Source organism: Lepidochelys olivacea (assembly GCF_965140295.1).
Source record: "Lepidochelys olivacea isolate rLepOli2 genome assembly, chromosome: 6".
Lineage (NCBI taxonomy): Eukaryota > Metazoa > Chordata > Testudines > Cheloniidae > Lepidochelys > Lepidochelys olivacea.
In genome coordinates this window covers 62,354,903-62,369,135 of record NC_140416.1, presented here as the reverse complement: position 1 = coordinate 62,369,135, position 14,233 = coordinate 62,354,903, and the positions used below count along the sequence as shown (strand labels likewise).

The 14,233-nt window shown below is 41.9% G+C and overlaps 1 protein-coding gene across 1 annotated transcript in view; it reads left to right on the top strand.

The window, feature by feature from the left end:
- Positions 1-14,233, top strand: part of MAP3K9 (mitogen-activated protein kinase kinase kinase 9) — a 77,354-nt gene that overhangs the window by 22,321 nt on the left and 40,800 nt on the right. The window contains exon 3 of the mRNA XM_084632373.1: positions 10,910-11,090. Coding sequence (XP_084488499.1) covers positions 10,910-11,090 — 181 coding nt within the window. The remainder of the gene's footprint in view (positions 1-10,909; positions 11,091-14,233) is intronic.

The following is a 14,233-nucleotide window of genomic DNA, read 5'->3' as shown; positions in this document are numbered from 1 at the left end:
TTTTTTGTTTTGTTTTTGCATTAATTTATTTTAAAGTTATCACATACAGTTTGAATTAGTTTACATCAGTAAGGTGAATGGGGTGTGAAGCAATGACTTCCAACCTCCAGCCACTATTGTGGGCTTGGACATAACTTTCTGCACAGCTCAGGTAACAGTTGGCTTCCATTTTGGTAGCTTCCCTTGGAATGGCAAAAATGATTAACTTACACTTTAAAAAAAAGTAGCTTAAAATTTACAGGATAGTGAGAGGATGTGGCAAAAATTGAACAATTAAACTCTTCAAACAACTTACTTCCATTATTTTTACCTATTCCTAAATTAATGGGATTTTTATACTTGTAAGATTGTTTTGTGTGGCAAATACTTACTTGCAATCTCCCTTGTGTATCAGCAACCTGAAACCTGGTCATGCAGAAAGAATGTGCACTGTGGTGATAGTGCTGGAGAATTTCTGATGTCCAAGCTGTCTCTTCCTGCAGATCTGTTTCCACCCCACCCATCTCATCCCATCCCATGTGCTTTAATGGGTGTGGAAGAAGTCTGTTATCCTGCATTACCTTGGAAGGCAGAAGGTTAAAAGCAAAAGTTGTCAAACTGAGTCCACTACTTCTAAAGTGGAAGTTTTCAAATACTCTGCAAAGTAGCTATTCATCAGCTGAAAACCCTATACTCAAAATGTACAGAAGATCTTTTGGGCTTCCTGGGTAAAGGGGTATTAACTCTAAATCAGTTATTGAGTCTGTAAGGCCCAGGGCTGTGCTCTGTGTGGCCCTGTACGCTGTTGGGTGCCTTCAGCTCCTGTTGACTTCACTGGGAGTTCAGTGCTTGGCACCTGGCAGGATCAGGCCTTTAAATAAGGAAGTCTAAATTCAGTGGGAATTTTCTTGGTTGTGATCAATATGGGTAAGAAAAGGTGGAATTAGAATTACCTTTTTAAATAACCAGGAATGATGCGGGGAAGACTGATACTTTGTGTATAGAAAATTAACAATTTATTGTTCAGTAACTTGGACAACTGTTACTTCCTACCACCATTTAGCACTGACTCACTGACACTGAACCAAGATATTTTTGTAATAGTTGATGTTTCCATTTGTCCCCAAATCTCCAAGCACTCTACACCCATCTTTCTGTTTCTATAGATGGAAGGCTAAGATACCAAGAAGGTAAGCAAGTTGATCAGGGACATACAGGAAATTTTTGACAGAACCACAATTTCCTGACTCCCCACCCTGTGCTCCAGTTCTTGCTTGATATATTTTTTAAAAATTATTTTTGGATTGTATAATGACAGAATGAGAATCAAGAGCCAAGAACCAATTTTTCTCCTGTTCCTTTTTGGTAGTCAATATTTGTGTGCTGGTAGGCTACAGGAATGTTGTTTGTAGAATGTGGAGTTGGGCAGCAAAATTCTCTGAAGACTACATCTCCACTCCAGGCCCTCAGTTCCTTTGTGCTGTCTGAACTGTGCAGATGCCAGTCCCACAGAGCCACTGTGCTTGCTCAATCCAGGGATAAGAAGGACTTTGCCTGACTTAACCTCAGAGGTGTTGAGCTGGACCAGGGGATGGGGAATAGATTGGGACAAAGAGCTGGGGGAGGGGTGGGAAGAATGAAATTGAGGACCCAGGAGGAGGAAACTGGACCTAATGAGTATGAGGAGGGGCGGTAGACTGTGACTGGGATGAGGAGCCTGGCAGGCTGGAGACTGGGACTGCCTTGGTGTGGAGTTTGTGAATAGGACAAGGAGATGGGAATTGTGGGTGGCAGACAAGGAGACGGGTGAGAGAGTAAACAAGATTAGAATGGAGATGGGATAGGGACAGGGACTGATGGTGTCAGGTTTGCAGGGAACGTGAGCAAAAGGATCTTGTCACTGGAACACCCTCCTTTAGAACCCAGAATGGAACTCAAGATCCCAGTGTCAGCAAATAGCTGTGAAACCCACTACCAAAGCATTCACAAAAAGAAAAGGTGTACTTGTGGCACCTTAGAGACTAACAAATCCGATGAAGTGAGCTGTAGCTCACGAAAGCTTATGCTCAAATAAATTTGTTAGTCTCTAAGGTGCCACAAGTACTCCTTTTCTTTTTGCAAATACAGACTAACATGGCTGCTACTCTGAAACCTACCAAAGCATTGTTGTCCTCCTCTAGTGGCTGGCTCACAGAGGATGACAAACCTACTATCAAATACTCTGCTCAAGTGGAAGAGCGATGGGCTGTGGATAGAAGGATTCGAACTCTGCTCATGACCCATGTGGGTGTCCATATATTTCACATGATGAAATTTTCCGGGGGCTTTTCAGTTTGCTTTTGTAAAAACCTAACAAATTACATCCAAAAAATCTTACTCTGTGACCTTAATGTTCTTTTCATGTATTTTTATTTGTAATTAATATTTAATCCACTTCACCACCCATATTTGCATGTCTACAGTTTATCTTTTCCACTGTGCAGGGCGGGGAGGGGAAGGGAAGTGGTACTGTCTGTACGCACAGGAATAGATTTTTGCATAGACCAGGTTAGAGCAGGCTAGCAGTGATTGATGACTAACAAGCGAACAGTCTGGATGTTCCTGCTGAATCAGCCCTCCTTGTGCGCAGTGTAGTTGAAGACCAGGCCCTGCATCTTGGCTGCCAACCAGTTCCTTTTTTAAAGATGGGAGTGACACTTTAAAAGACGTTTACACCTTGACCCCTGCCCTCATTTTTCTTTTTCATCCTGCTGAATTAATAGACCTGCAGGAAGTAAATTTTCCTGTTAACGGATGGGTTTGGGGGAGGATGGGTTGTATGGGTGCCCTATTCCTATACTTCCCCCATAGTTTTACTAGACAACACGTAAGAAAATAAAGCTTCCCCTGTGCAGGCAAAGCAGTTTCTTCTGGATCTCACTTCAGCTGGCTCACCTTGCTATAGGTTCTATCTTGAGCATACCGACTAGTGCTATTAAGAGATGGATGGACCTATGACACTGCTCTGTGAAATGTGACTAGCTATTATAAGAAGAGGGGGATGCATGGTAAAAATCAATGATTCAAGCTTGGGCTGCAGTAGCATGAAGCACAGCAGTTCTAGTGAGGAAAGAGTAAAAAGAAAAGGAGGACTTGTGGCACCTTAGAGACTAACCAATTTATTAGAGCATAAGCTTTCGTGAGCTAGTCCAATGACTTAAATATATAAATGGGGAATTTATAATGTCCGCTTTTACATGGTCTTCCTCTGTGGACTTTGTCATGGGACTGTGTCTCATTGGCTTAGTCTGTATGTGAAACAAGGACTTAAATAAATATAAGTGAGCACAAATTCTTTTGTTAGACCTTAATACAAAGAAAGCTAACTTTCTGAACACACTGTAAATTAAGCAACCAGATTTAGATGATCTCTTGCCCAGGATGGACTGCGGACCCTAAAAATGTCTCTTACCTTTCCCTTGCTGCGATGTGGTGAACGAGACCTGTTAATCACAGACACAGGGATATGATCCTCCTTCCAAAGAGCCTGACAGTTGTTCTGCTTCCAGCAGCTGCAAGGGAGCGTCATACCTTTCTGCAGAGCTTTGCAACAGCACTTGCCAAATCAATTTTATTTTCCTCTTCAGAAATCCACTTCAGTTCTATTTTGAGACCCAGGTATAACTGGTTTCACATTTTAAGTTCAGTTTGATTGTTCTGGGTTGAGCTTTTACGAGGGAGCTAGAAATGGTATATGCCATAAAAATGAACCAGATAGAAGATGCACTCCAGGAGTTCATAAGGGATCTATGTATTTATTCTCTGGGAACTTTCTTCCCAGAAGAATAAATACATAGATTATCCAGCTGGTAGGGTGGTGATTATCTAGCTGGTAGGGCTTCTGTCCCTCAGCTTAGGTCAGCTGGGAGCTGGGCACTGCTCAGGGGCACCAAGGATAAGCCTCTCTGAGAATGCCTCAGTTGCTTTGCTGTGCTGCAGATTGTGGCTCCAGCAACATGTATTTCCATTCTCAGGGAGATGGATTATACATTCTTAGCTCCACACCAGGGAGTAGCTTTGCTCTACTCCCATACGCAGCAGAGATAAGAGAGGGAAGTTTTAGTCCTGTTCAGCTGCGTGTTAGCTAGTGCTCCTTCAATGAAGCTCGGTGTGAGGGAGCCAGGCAGTACTTTATTAGGGCTCCAGCCTTTCCTTTCTCTCCTCTTAAGAATATAAGCATGGAGGAAATGGGGCATTCAGTGGCATTAGTGTGACATTACTGACATAACCTGGAACCTTATAAATCATTATTGCAACCACTGTTATATATTTGCAGCAAATATTCTACAAAGGTTGTTGTGTAAGGTATCTATGGAAAGGTTATGATTTGCTAATTATGATTATGCTATCTGTGTGTGTGTACCATTTTTGTAGTTGAATTTATGAATATTGGTTATGTACTTGTATCTCAATGTGTTTTGATTCTAAGTAGCCTTAAAAAGAAAAGGAGTACTTGTGGCACCTTAGAGACTAACAAATTTATTTGAGCATAAGCTTTCGTGAGCTACAGCTCACTTCATTGGATGCCTTAGTAAAGCATTTGGTCAGCTTCTTGAGAAAGGAATTTGCAAGTTTAAGTGCCCAATCAAGAAACACTTAACTGACAATAGACCTCGGGAGACTCCAATCCACAAGTCTTTCTGGGGACGTTCAAGATGGCATGCAGGCAATGGCTGCCACCTGTAAAGAACTAAGTCATGCATGGACATGTGACTCACCCATATGACTCCAAACTCCATTTTGTGGTAATTTTCCATAGTAAGAACAAAGAGGTGTTCTTACACCTGGAAGAGACTATAAAAGGCAGCTGCCTGATCTCCATCTTGTCTTCAGTCCTGCTTCTGACCTCTGGAGGGACTTTGCTACAAACTGAAGCTTTGAACAAAGGACTGAATGACCCATCCCAGCTGTGGATGTACTCCAGATACTTTTATTTGAACTTGCAGTTTATTCTATCACTGCTACAAGCCGGAACCAAGAACTTTGCCATTACTGTATGTAATTTATTCCATTTAACCAATTCTAGCTCTCATCTGTATCTTTTTCCTTTTATGAATAAATCTTCAGATTTTAGATTCTAAAGGATTGGCAACAGCATGATTTGTGGGCAAGATCTGATTTGTATATTGACCTGCGTCTGGGGCTTGGTCCTTTGGGGTTGAGAGAACCTCTTTTCTTTTACTGGGGTATTGGTTTTCATAACCATTTGTCCCCATAACGAGTGGAAGTGGTGGTGATACTGGGAAACTGGAGTGTCTAAGGGAATTGCTTGTATGACTTATGGGTTAGCCAGTGGTAAAACCTTCTCTGTTTGGCTGGGTTGGTTTGCCTTGGTGTGCATAGAAACCCCAGCCTTGGGCTGTAACTGCCCTGCTTTAAGCAATTTGTCCTGAATTGGCACTCTCAGTTGGGTCCCACCAGAACCAGCATCATTACAATTAGTAAGGCGACTTTATGGAGGGAATTTCAAGTTCATCACCTCCCACCCTGTCCGTTATTTTTATTGATTCAAGAACTTTCTAAAGTACCGAAAATGAGGTGGTCATCCTCTGGCTCCCATTACCCACAACCAGAGCTGGTCAAAAAAACTTGAACTGAACAACATTTTGTAGAAAAATGCACTTTTGTCAAAATTGAAATGTTTCACATAAATATCAATCTTTGACACAAATTTGGGGGGGAGTCAATGTTTTGCTTTGACTTTTATATTATATTAACTATAAGATGCATAAAAATCTAATATATCATCCAACAAATATTATAAAAGTCTAAACAAAATGAATCAAATTGGAAAAAGTTGAAATGAGAGTTTTGATGGTCCTGAATCAGAAATCTGAGGGGGGGTGTGTGTGTGTGTGTGTTAAATCTCAAAATTTTGGCTTTTTTGTTCAGTTGGAACAGTTTTTTTTTTTTTTTTTTAAAAGTCAGAATTTCCTGCAAAATGGAAATTTTGATTCCTGACTAGCTGTCCTCAAAACCTTTTTACAGTTCAGTTTAGGATCTCTTCCTTGCTCCGAGTCACTGAATTGAGCAGAGAAGCAATAGAAGATGTGTGTATTCATTTAGTTAGCTAGGCAGCAGGCAAAATTCCATCTCCAAGCTACCTTCCTCCATCAAAAAGAAAAGGAGTACTAGTGGCACCTTAGAGACTAACCAATTTATTTGAGCATAAGCTTTTGAGCTGTAGCTCACGAAAGCTTATGCTCAAATAAATTGGTTAGTCTCTAAGTGCCACTAGTACTCCTTTTCTTTTTGCGAATACAGACTAACTCGGCTGTTCCTCCATCAGTGTCTTTTTTTGGTAGCAATTAGCCAGGATTGGGTACTTCTGGGAACTGGAGGAAAGTGCCACAAATAAAATCAACCAAAAAACTCCCAAACAAATCTGAAGATTTCTTAAATGGTGAAGGGGCGCCTGTGGCTTAGGGTGCTTGAAAAGTTACTTTTAGCAGAATTGCTTTTGCCGGGAGTTTCTGTTGTATTCGTATGGGAGAAAGTCAATGAGGTTAAGCACCCCCGTTAAATTTAAATTTTCGAATAATTGAAGGCCTTCTCCACCCAACCCAAGCACTTGATACTTAACACACTATTTTCCCAAACGAATATCAACCTAGAAGTTGAGACTTCTTGTATCTCTGTGGAATATGAAAGGAAGTTTTTCCTGTCTTCAGAAAAGAGCTGTGTTTTTAGGCTGAGGTCTGAAATGTCTCTTTGATTACTAGGATTGCCTTGATCTCTGCTCTGGAGCTGGACCAGTTTGTGGAGAATGCACTATTAATTGATGAATCTATGCTTGATTGGAGTAATGAGTAGCTCCAAAGAGCCAGAGTGTTGATGCTCTACCTCTAACCATGGTGTCTGCTAATAATACAGAAGCAGTTTGTAGGGGGTTTTAGCCTGTTTTTGTGCTAATGCCATGACTTTCAATGCACTTGGAGGGAGCTTATTCCTGGTGCTTGATTGGCAGTAAGTATGCCTCCCACCACTTGCAGATGGCCTTGTAAGCTGCCTTTACTGTTGGACTGGGAGAGCAGGCTAAACTGAACACACAGTTCCCCACCCATAGTGATTTATAGACTGGCTGCTGTGTGCAGCCCTCAAGCCTGGAGAACCACACCAGTCCCACTTGGTGGTGGTGTGGAAATCTTAAATTCTCCCAAGTATGGTTTTCCTAGGCTTCAGTCATAATACAGATGCCCTGTGACTATACATTTAAAAGTCTGATTCCCCCCCGCCCCCCCATACAGTAAATGTGGCTTCTGTTGATCCGGCTGTTGGAGGAAATGGCCGTCATATTTTCCCCAGCTGACAAGTTACACCGCACAAGTTACTGTTGCCTTCATAAGGTTTAGAAATTCTGCTTTCCATGCTGTCTGGCCACCATGTCTCAACCCTGAACTAATGCCCCCTCCCTGAGAAGCCATTCTTCATGGCTCTTAGTCTGCCATTCTGGGATTGTGTGCAAAGACTTTTTGTATGGACACGTATCTACTGGAATTAGATTGAGAGCTCCAATTTATTTGTCCTACATAAATGAAAAGCTGTCTGATTGGTTCTGACTGAAAAGTAATCACAACCTCATTCTGTATAAACCTGTAGTCTACAGGAGCCATATAAGGCACAATATCCCATTACTAACTTCTTGAGCCAACCAATCCCACACAGGTGAAGGGATTCTAAAGCGTGCAAAAAAAAAATGGCAGGACAAAAATGTGCCCTTTTTTGGGGCTGATAAAGTTGTATAAATGAATACTTGTTCTGGGTCAAGAACAAAAAAAATCTCATATGCAGTGAATCCTAAGTAATACAAACCCAGCACTCCTCCTATGCACCATTCCATTTGTCATAAATATAAAGGGAAGGGTAAACCCCTTTGAAATCCCTCCTGGCCAGGGGAAAGCTCCTCTCACCTGTAAAGGGTTAAGAAGCTAAAGGTAACCTCGCTGGCACCTGACCAAAATGACCAAAGAGGAGACAAGATACTTTCAAAAGCTGGGAGGAGGGAGAGAAACAAAGGGTTTGTGTGTCTGTCTGTAGTCGTCTTGGCCGGGGACAGAACAGGAATGGAGTCTTAGAACTTTTAGTAAGTAATCTAGCTAGGTATGTGTTAGATTATGATTTCTTTAAATGGCTGAGAAAAGAATTGTGCTGAATAGAATAACTATTTCTGTCTGTGTATCTTTTTTGTAACTTAAGGTTTTGCCTAGAGGGGTTCTCTATGTTTTTGAATCTAATTACCCTGTAAGATATCTACCATCCTGATTTTACAGGGGGGATTTCTTTATTTCTATTTACTTCTATTTTTTTATTAAAAGTCTTCTTGTAAAACACTGAATGCTTTTTCATTGTTCTCAGATCCAAGGGTTTGGGTCTGTGGTCACCTATGCAAATTGGTGAGGTTTTTTATCCAACATTTCCCAGGAAAGGGGGGGTGCAAGTGTTGGGAGGATTGTTCATTGTTCTTAAGATCCAAGGGTCTGGGTCTGTAGTCACCTAGGCAAATTGGTGAGGCTTTTTACCAAACCTTGTCCAGGAAGTGGGGTGCAAGGTTTTGGGAAGTATTTTGGGGGGAAGGACGCGTCCAAACAGCTCTTCCCCAGTAACCAGTATTAGTTTGGTGGTGGTAGCGGCCAGTCCAAGGATAACGGGGGTAATATTTTGTACCTTGGGGAAGTTTTGACCTAAGCTGGTAAAGATAAGCTTAGGAGGTTTTTCATGCAGGTCCCCACATCTGTACCCTAGAGTTCAGAGTGGGGGAGGAACCGTGACACCATTGAATATAGTTATTGTTAATGATACTGCTGCTCATGTGCTATAGTTACAGGTAGGTCATTTGGTGGTTGTGCTCCTTCTTTTACAGGGTTTGCATTTGGATGTAAAGTTACTGTATATGCCTGCCTATTTCCTTGAATCTTATTCTAGCCTCTCTCCTATCTTTTTCTATAACACAGACTTAAGTATTACATATTTAGCTCCTAAGAAAACTTGGACATTTAACATTAAAGTGTTACTAAAGCTGAATGGTAGTGTTTTAAATCCACTTTGCATTCACTTTATAGTGGTGTAAATGACAGCATAAGGTGCAAAGCAATGGAGAAACAGGCATCATGCTTATAGACAAGGATTCTTGTACTCTATGGTAAACTCACATTAATTCTGTGGCAAAGACTCCTTTTATTGCTGTATCATGTTGCAACAGACTAGGAACGGTGGCAGCTTTATTAAAAATAAAAAAGGAGGTGCTGTAAAGTTAAATAAGAAAATGATTAATAAAATTAGTACAATAGCCCCTGTGGTGCTCATTTTTTATATTAAATCCAATGTAGTTTTTGCTGTTCGTACCATTTGTTTTAAATATGTTACAGATTTTTGTGCAGACAATGCATAATTACATCTTAAAAGTTGCTAGAATAGAAGATGAAGGTTTTGGCACATGAGAAAGTGTCCAGTTGACACCTAGGAAGCTGTTGAAGGGGGTCTTGAATTGTAGAATAATCACACTAGCTGGATTTTTGTGCTAAAATTATCAGCAATGTCAGCATTTAACGGTTTCACTTAAACTGTCATCTTTAAATTTCAGTGTTAACTCATTAAGATGAATGAAGTGGTTCAGACATCTGTTTAAGCTATTTCAGGCTGTCTGCAGACTTGGAAAGACAACATTATGTTGGTTTACATTTGGTTGGCTTTAAGTTTTTTGTTGCTACCATAAGAACTAGACTTGTAAATTTTTAAAAAGTTAAGAATCTAGAGTATACATCCATGTCTGGATTCTGCACACTCTGAGCCCTGTCCATAGATAATGGCCAAGGCAGATTTCAATTTGATTTCATACTGGAGTAGAACTGTAATACCATTAACACATTTCATCTGTTTGCTCAGTTTAACTGGTAGCAGTCTTGTTACTACTTATGTTTCTCTTTGCTCCTGCCTCAACCCTCTTCCCTCCCTGCACTCCACTGTGACACATCACATGCAACTTACTCACTTGGCCAAGATTTACAAAAGTGCCTAGTGATTTTTTGGGTGCCTCAATTTTGGTGTTCCCAACTGAGGCAGTTTAAAGGAGCCTGATTTTCAGGAAGTGCTGAGCATCCATTCTCTGAAAATCAAGCCCTTTTAAGGTGGGTCAAATCGGGCACACAAAATCACTGCGACTTTTGAAAATCCTGACCTGAAGATGAGTTTATCGAATGGCCATTTTCACTTTAATGTATTTTTAAATATAAGTATACATCCACCCTTATGGGGTTCTCCTTTTAAGCAGTATGTGAGAAAGATGTGATAGTTGCTTTGCTCAGAAAGGATTAATTAGGAAATTATATACAAGGCATCTCCCCTTTTTTGGATTTCTAGAAGTTACAGTGGTTCACTTCCCTTTACCAGAGGATTGTTTATATAGAATAACAGTACACAGTACGCCAAATGGTTCTTATGTCCTATTTACCTATACCTTGGATATCCTGATGCATTAAAAACCAAAGGCCACATGTCTCCAGCATCCTAGAAGTGCATATATGATGCTATAACCTTATATCCTGAATTGTGTTCTAGTAAGGACTGATTAAAAACTGAGCAAGGATTTCAGGATTTGGCCAATTCTGCTTCTGAAATCCTTGTTTCATGTCTTGACTGCAATTAATGTTTATTAATTGTGGGAATGGACTCATTAATTACAGTTTGATTTTGTCAGATTGAGGGAGCAGTTTGAGACCTCTTTTACAAGGCAAGATAATGTGTAAAGCATTCAGAAGCAGAGATTAGCTAAAAGTCAAGGCAAGACTTAAATTTGGGAAATGGCTTTTCTTGGGGGGTGAGAGGGGATCTTTGTGGATAAATCCTAGCCTCACTGTGCATGCGTTTCATTTCCCCCTTCTCCCCTTTCCTCCAGTATTGATACTCGAGAAGGTGGAAAACGGAGACCTGAGCAACAAGATATTGAAGATCACGGATTTCGGCTTGGCCAGAGAATGGCATAAAACCACCAAAATGAGTGCAGCTGGGACATATGCCTGGATGGCTCCTGAGGTCATCCGCTCCTCCATGTTCTCCAAAGGCAGCGATGTGTGGAGGTATTGATTTGGCACTGAGTACTTGGATACTAAACATTTAAGTGCTGGGGACTGCCAGGCAACCTACTGTATGCTTAATATAGTACGAATCCTGGTTAATCAAATCCCCAAACTCCTGTTTAACTAAAGCTCTGTGTCCCCTAGCTTTCCATCCTGCTGTATCATCACCCTCCTTTGAGGGTTAGGAATCCAGAACACAGGCTTTTCAAAGTGGCCAGCCAACTTCTGCAGCCCTCCAAATCCCTGTTGCTTTATGGGTTCGGACATGTGCTTTTCCAATCTTTATTACCCTCACTTCTCTGCAGTATATAAAACAAAATCTGTGCACTTATTTTAACAATTGTCTTTTGAATAAGACACACAACCAAGGTCCTATCCACTTGTGATTATTAAAGCGTTAATTTTTGAAAGTGTAAGGGATTCAGCTGATGTTCTGGCAGTATTCCAGCTCTGGTATTACATTCTGTCTATCTAAACTGCAGGGGAAGTTTTACCTGGACATGGTATTCCTTATTTTCATTCCTAAATTGGTGTGATACAGTGTCTTTTCCGGTATTCCAAGAGGTGGATACATTTCAATGGTAGGTGAAATATTGGCTGTGAGATATGCAAACTATAGTTAATGCTGTACACTTACTTGACACTTTAATAAATCACTGGGATTCTTCTGAATGGAATCTGATATGGAAAAGTAAATGATTACGATAATGCCAAATGGCCAGTATTTTGTGTGTGTTTGTATGTGTGCTTTTCTTGTGATACAATCAGTAAATTCAGTGTCCAGGAGGTAGTCCCAGGATGGTGGGGTGTGTATTTGGGAAATTACATAGAGTCAGTGCTTTGGGATAGCAAGTGAGATTTTCTCATGTCTGTACAAAGGTGAATGTCCCCCACTTGGTTCATTAGACTAAAGCAGCTTGCTATTGTTTTGTATTCACAGCTGGCCTTATGCTGAATTGCAGCTGGAGTGATTTGAGTGAGCAGAGGTGTTTCTCTTCATGCATTACTGTATTTGAGGGCAGGTTTTAGACATATTGTGTTTGGATTTATTTTTTTCTGTGGAAAGAAGGTTCCTGAAATCCTAACACTGCTGTAACTGGACCTTATTATTATAAAGTCCTGTTATTCACAATTAGTTGGCAGCCCCCCTCTTCACATGCGGTGAATTATGTGATTATTTTTGTGAAGTAATTCAGGAAAGTGAAGGGGTAAAACTCTGCTCTGTACATGAGAGGAAGAATGGTCTAGCTGTTAGAGGAGACATGTTGGGAGGATTCTTGATTTTCCTTACGTGTGTGCCAAAGACTTGCTGGGTGGCCATGGGTAATGGATTTGGGTTTCATGCATATAGTCACTCTTGTAGATAGTGTTGAAAACCGGGACCTTTTATCACCAGACCCCAAAACTACTGCCACCTGAGCTAAAGGAGTAACTCTGTTTGCTTGGTCTGCATCAATGATAAGAGCCTGCTGTTTATTTACAGCAATGAAGGAACATGATTACATGCACTTTGCTAGTTTTCAGTGTTGCATATTTAATGCAAATCACTTCAACTTTTTGTTCCTCAGTTTCCTCATCTATATAATGTTGTTATGAAGTTTAGAACTTATCAGTACAAAGACTTTTTGATGTTGGTGCACCGGTGCATGCCTTTAGAATACATGTGTTGCACCAATGTAAAAAGTGATTTGCAGCAGTGTGGCAATACTCATTACCTTGGTGTAGCAAATCTGTACGAGGGGTTTTGCACCAAACCCCACTAAACCTGTGCAAAAAATACTCTTGGGGGAAGTCTGCGCCTAAAAATCCTGCAAAATTCTGCATGTTTTTTTCTCTAAATAACACAATATAATCACACCCCTTTCAATTATTTTGGTAATTTATTTCAAAATAGATATACTTGCTGACAGGTAACAATACAGAAAACAAAAAAGATTCAGGACATGTTTTTTGACCAGTAGATTTTCCTACTCCACAGAGCAGATGGCAATACTAATATTTCCTTGTATGTCAAGCACAGAAGACTTTAATGATATGTCTGCTCATCCAACTTGGCCTCTCAGGGCTCAGGCTGCAGGGCTGTTTTCATTGCTATGCAGACATTTGGGCTCAGACTAGAGCTGGAGCTCTAGGATCCCACTAAACCCCTGTCCTAGAGCCTCTGCTCCAACCCCAGTCTGGAAGTCTACACAGCAATGAAACAGCTCCGCACGGCAAGGCCTGTGAGCCCAAAGTGGCTCGCACAGGCCAGCCATGGGCTTTTCTTTGCTGTGTAAACATATCCTAAAGGGCAGTACATGGGCTTAGGAGTGAAGTTAGGCCATGATCTGACACAGCGCTTAAATATGTGCATAAAGTATCCCCACTGAAACTGATGCTTTGCCAGATTGGCACCTTACTGAATGGCATAGCTAAGCAGTACTCAACATGTCACCGTACAGCCACTGGTCTAGAACTGAAATTGCTGCAGACAATAGATTAGAAGGGCAATGGGAGTGGAGGCTCCAGCACAGCAGTGCAGAGTGCAGGCCACTGGCTGCATGGAGGTGGGGGATCATCCTGCAGCCCGCACCCCCTCCCTGGGACGTGGATGCGGCGGTAATGCTGCGCCTCACCCTGACACAGCACAAGGGACAGGCCTGTCCCAGGAACACCCCAGGACCATACCCATCAACTCTGGGCACACTGCGATAGTGAGCAAGAGGGAGGGGCTCAGTATGGTGGTCCAGGTGTGGGGTGTGGCTGGGTGGGGGTTCAGATGTGGGAGACTCAGCAGGGGTAGGGTCTGGATCCAGGGAGGTGGTCTGCGTGCAGGAGTGGTGTCTGAATACAGGGGGTAGGGCTCGGCGAGAAAAGGTCTGTGTGTGTGTGTGTGTGTGTGTGTGTGTGAGGGTGGCAGATGCACAGGGGTTGGGCGGATGGCGTGGCAGCTCCTTATTTAATTATCCCTCCCCTGCGGCTGGGAAGCAATGGGTGCTGGAAGCAGCAGGGGTGTGTGCAGAGCTTCCTGCAGCTGAGGGAGGTTCCTGGGGGTGGGTGTGACCCATGCAGCAGAAGAGGAAGTCCTGTCCCCTTGCCCAGCCGGAACTAGCAGCTGGAGCCTGGTGCACCATGGGAGCCACTGGCCAAGACATCCCCAGTCC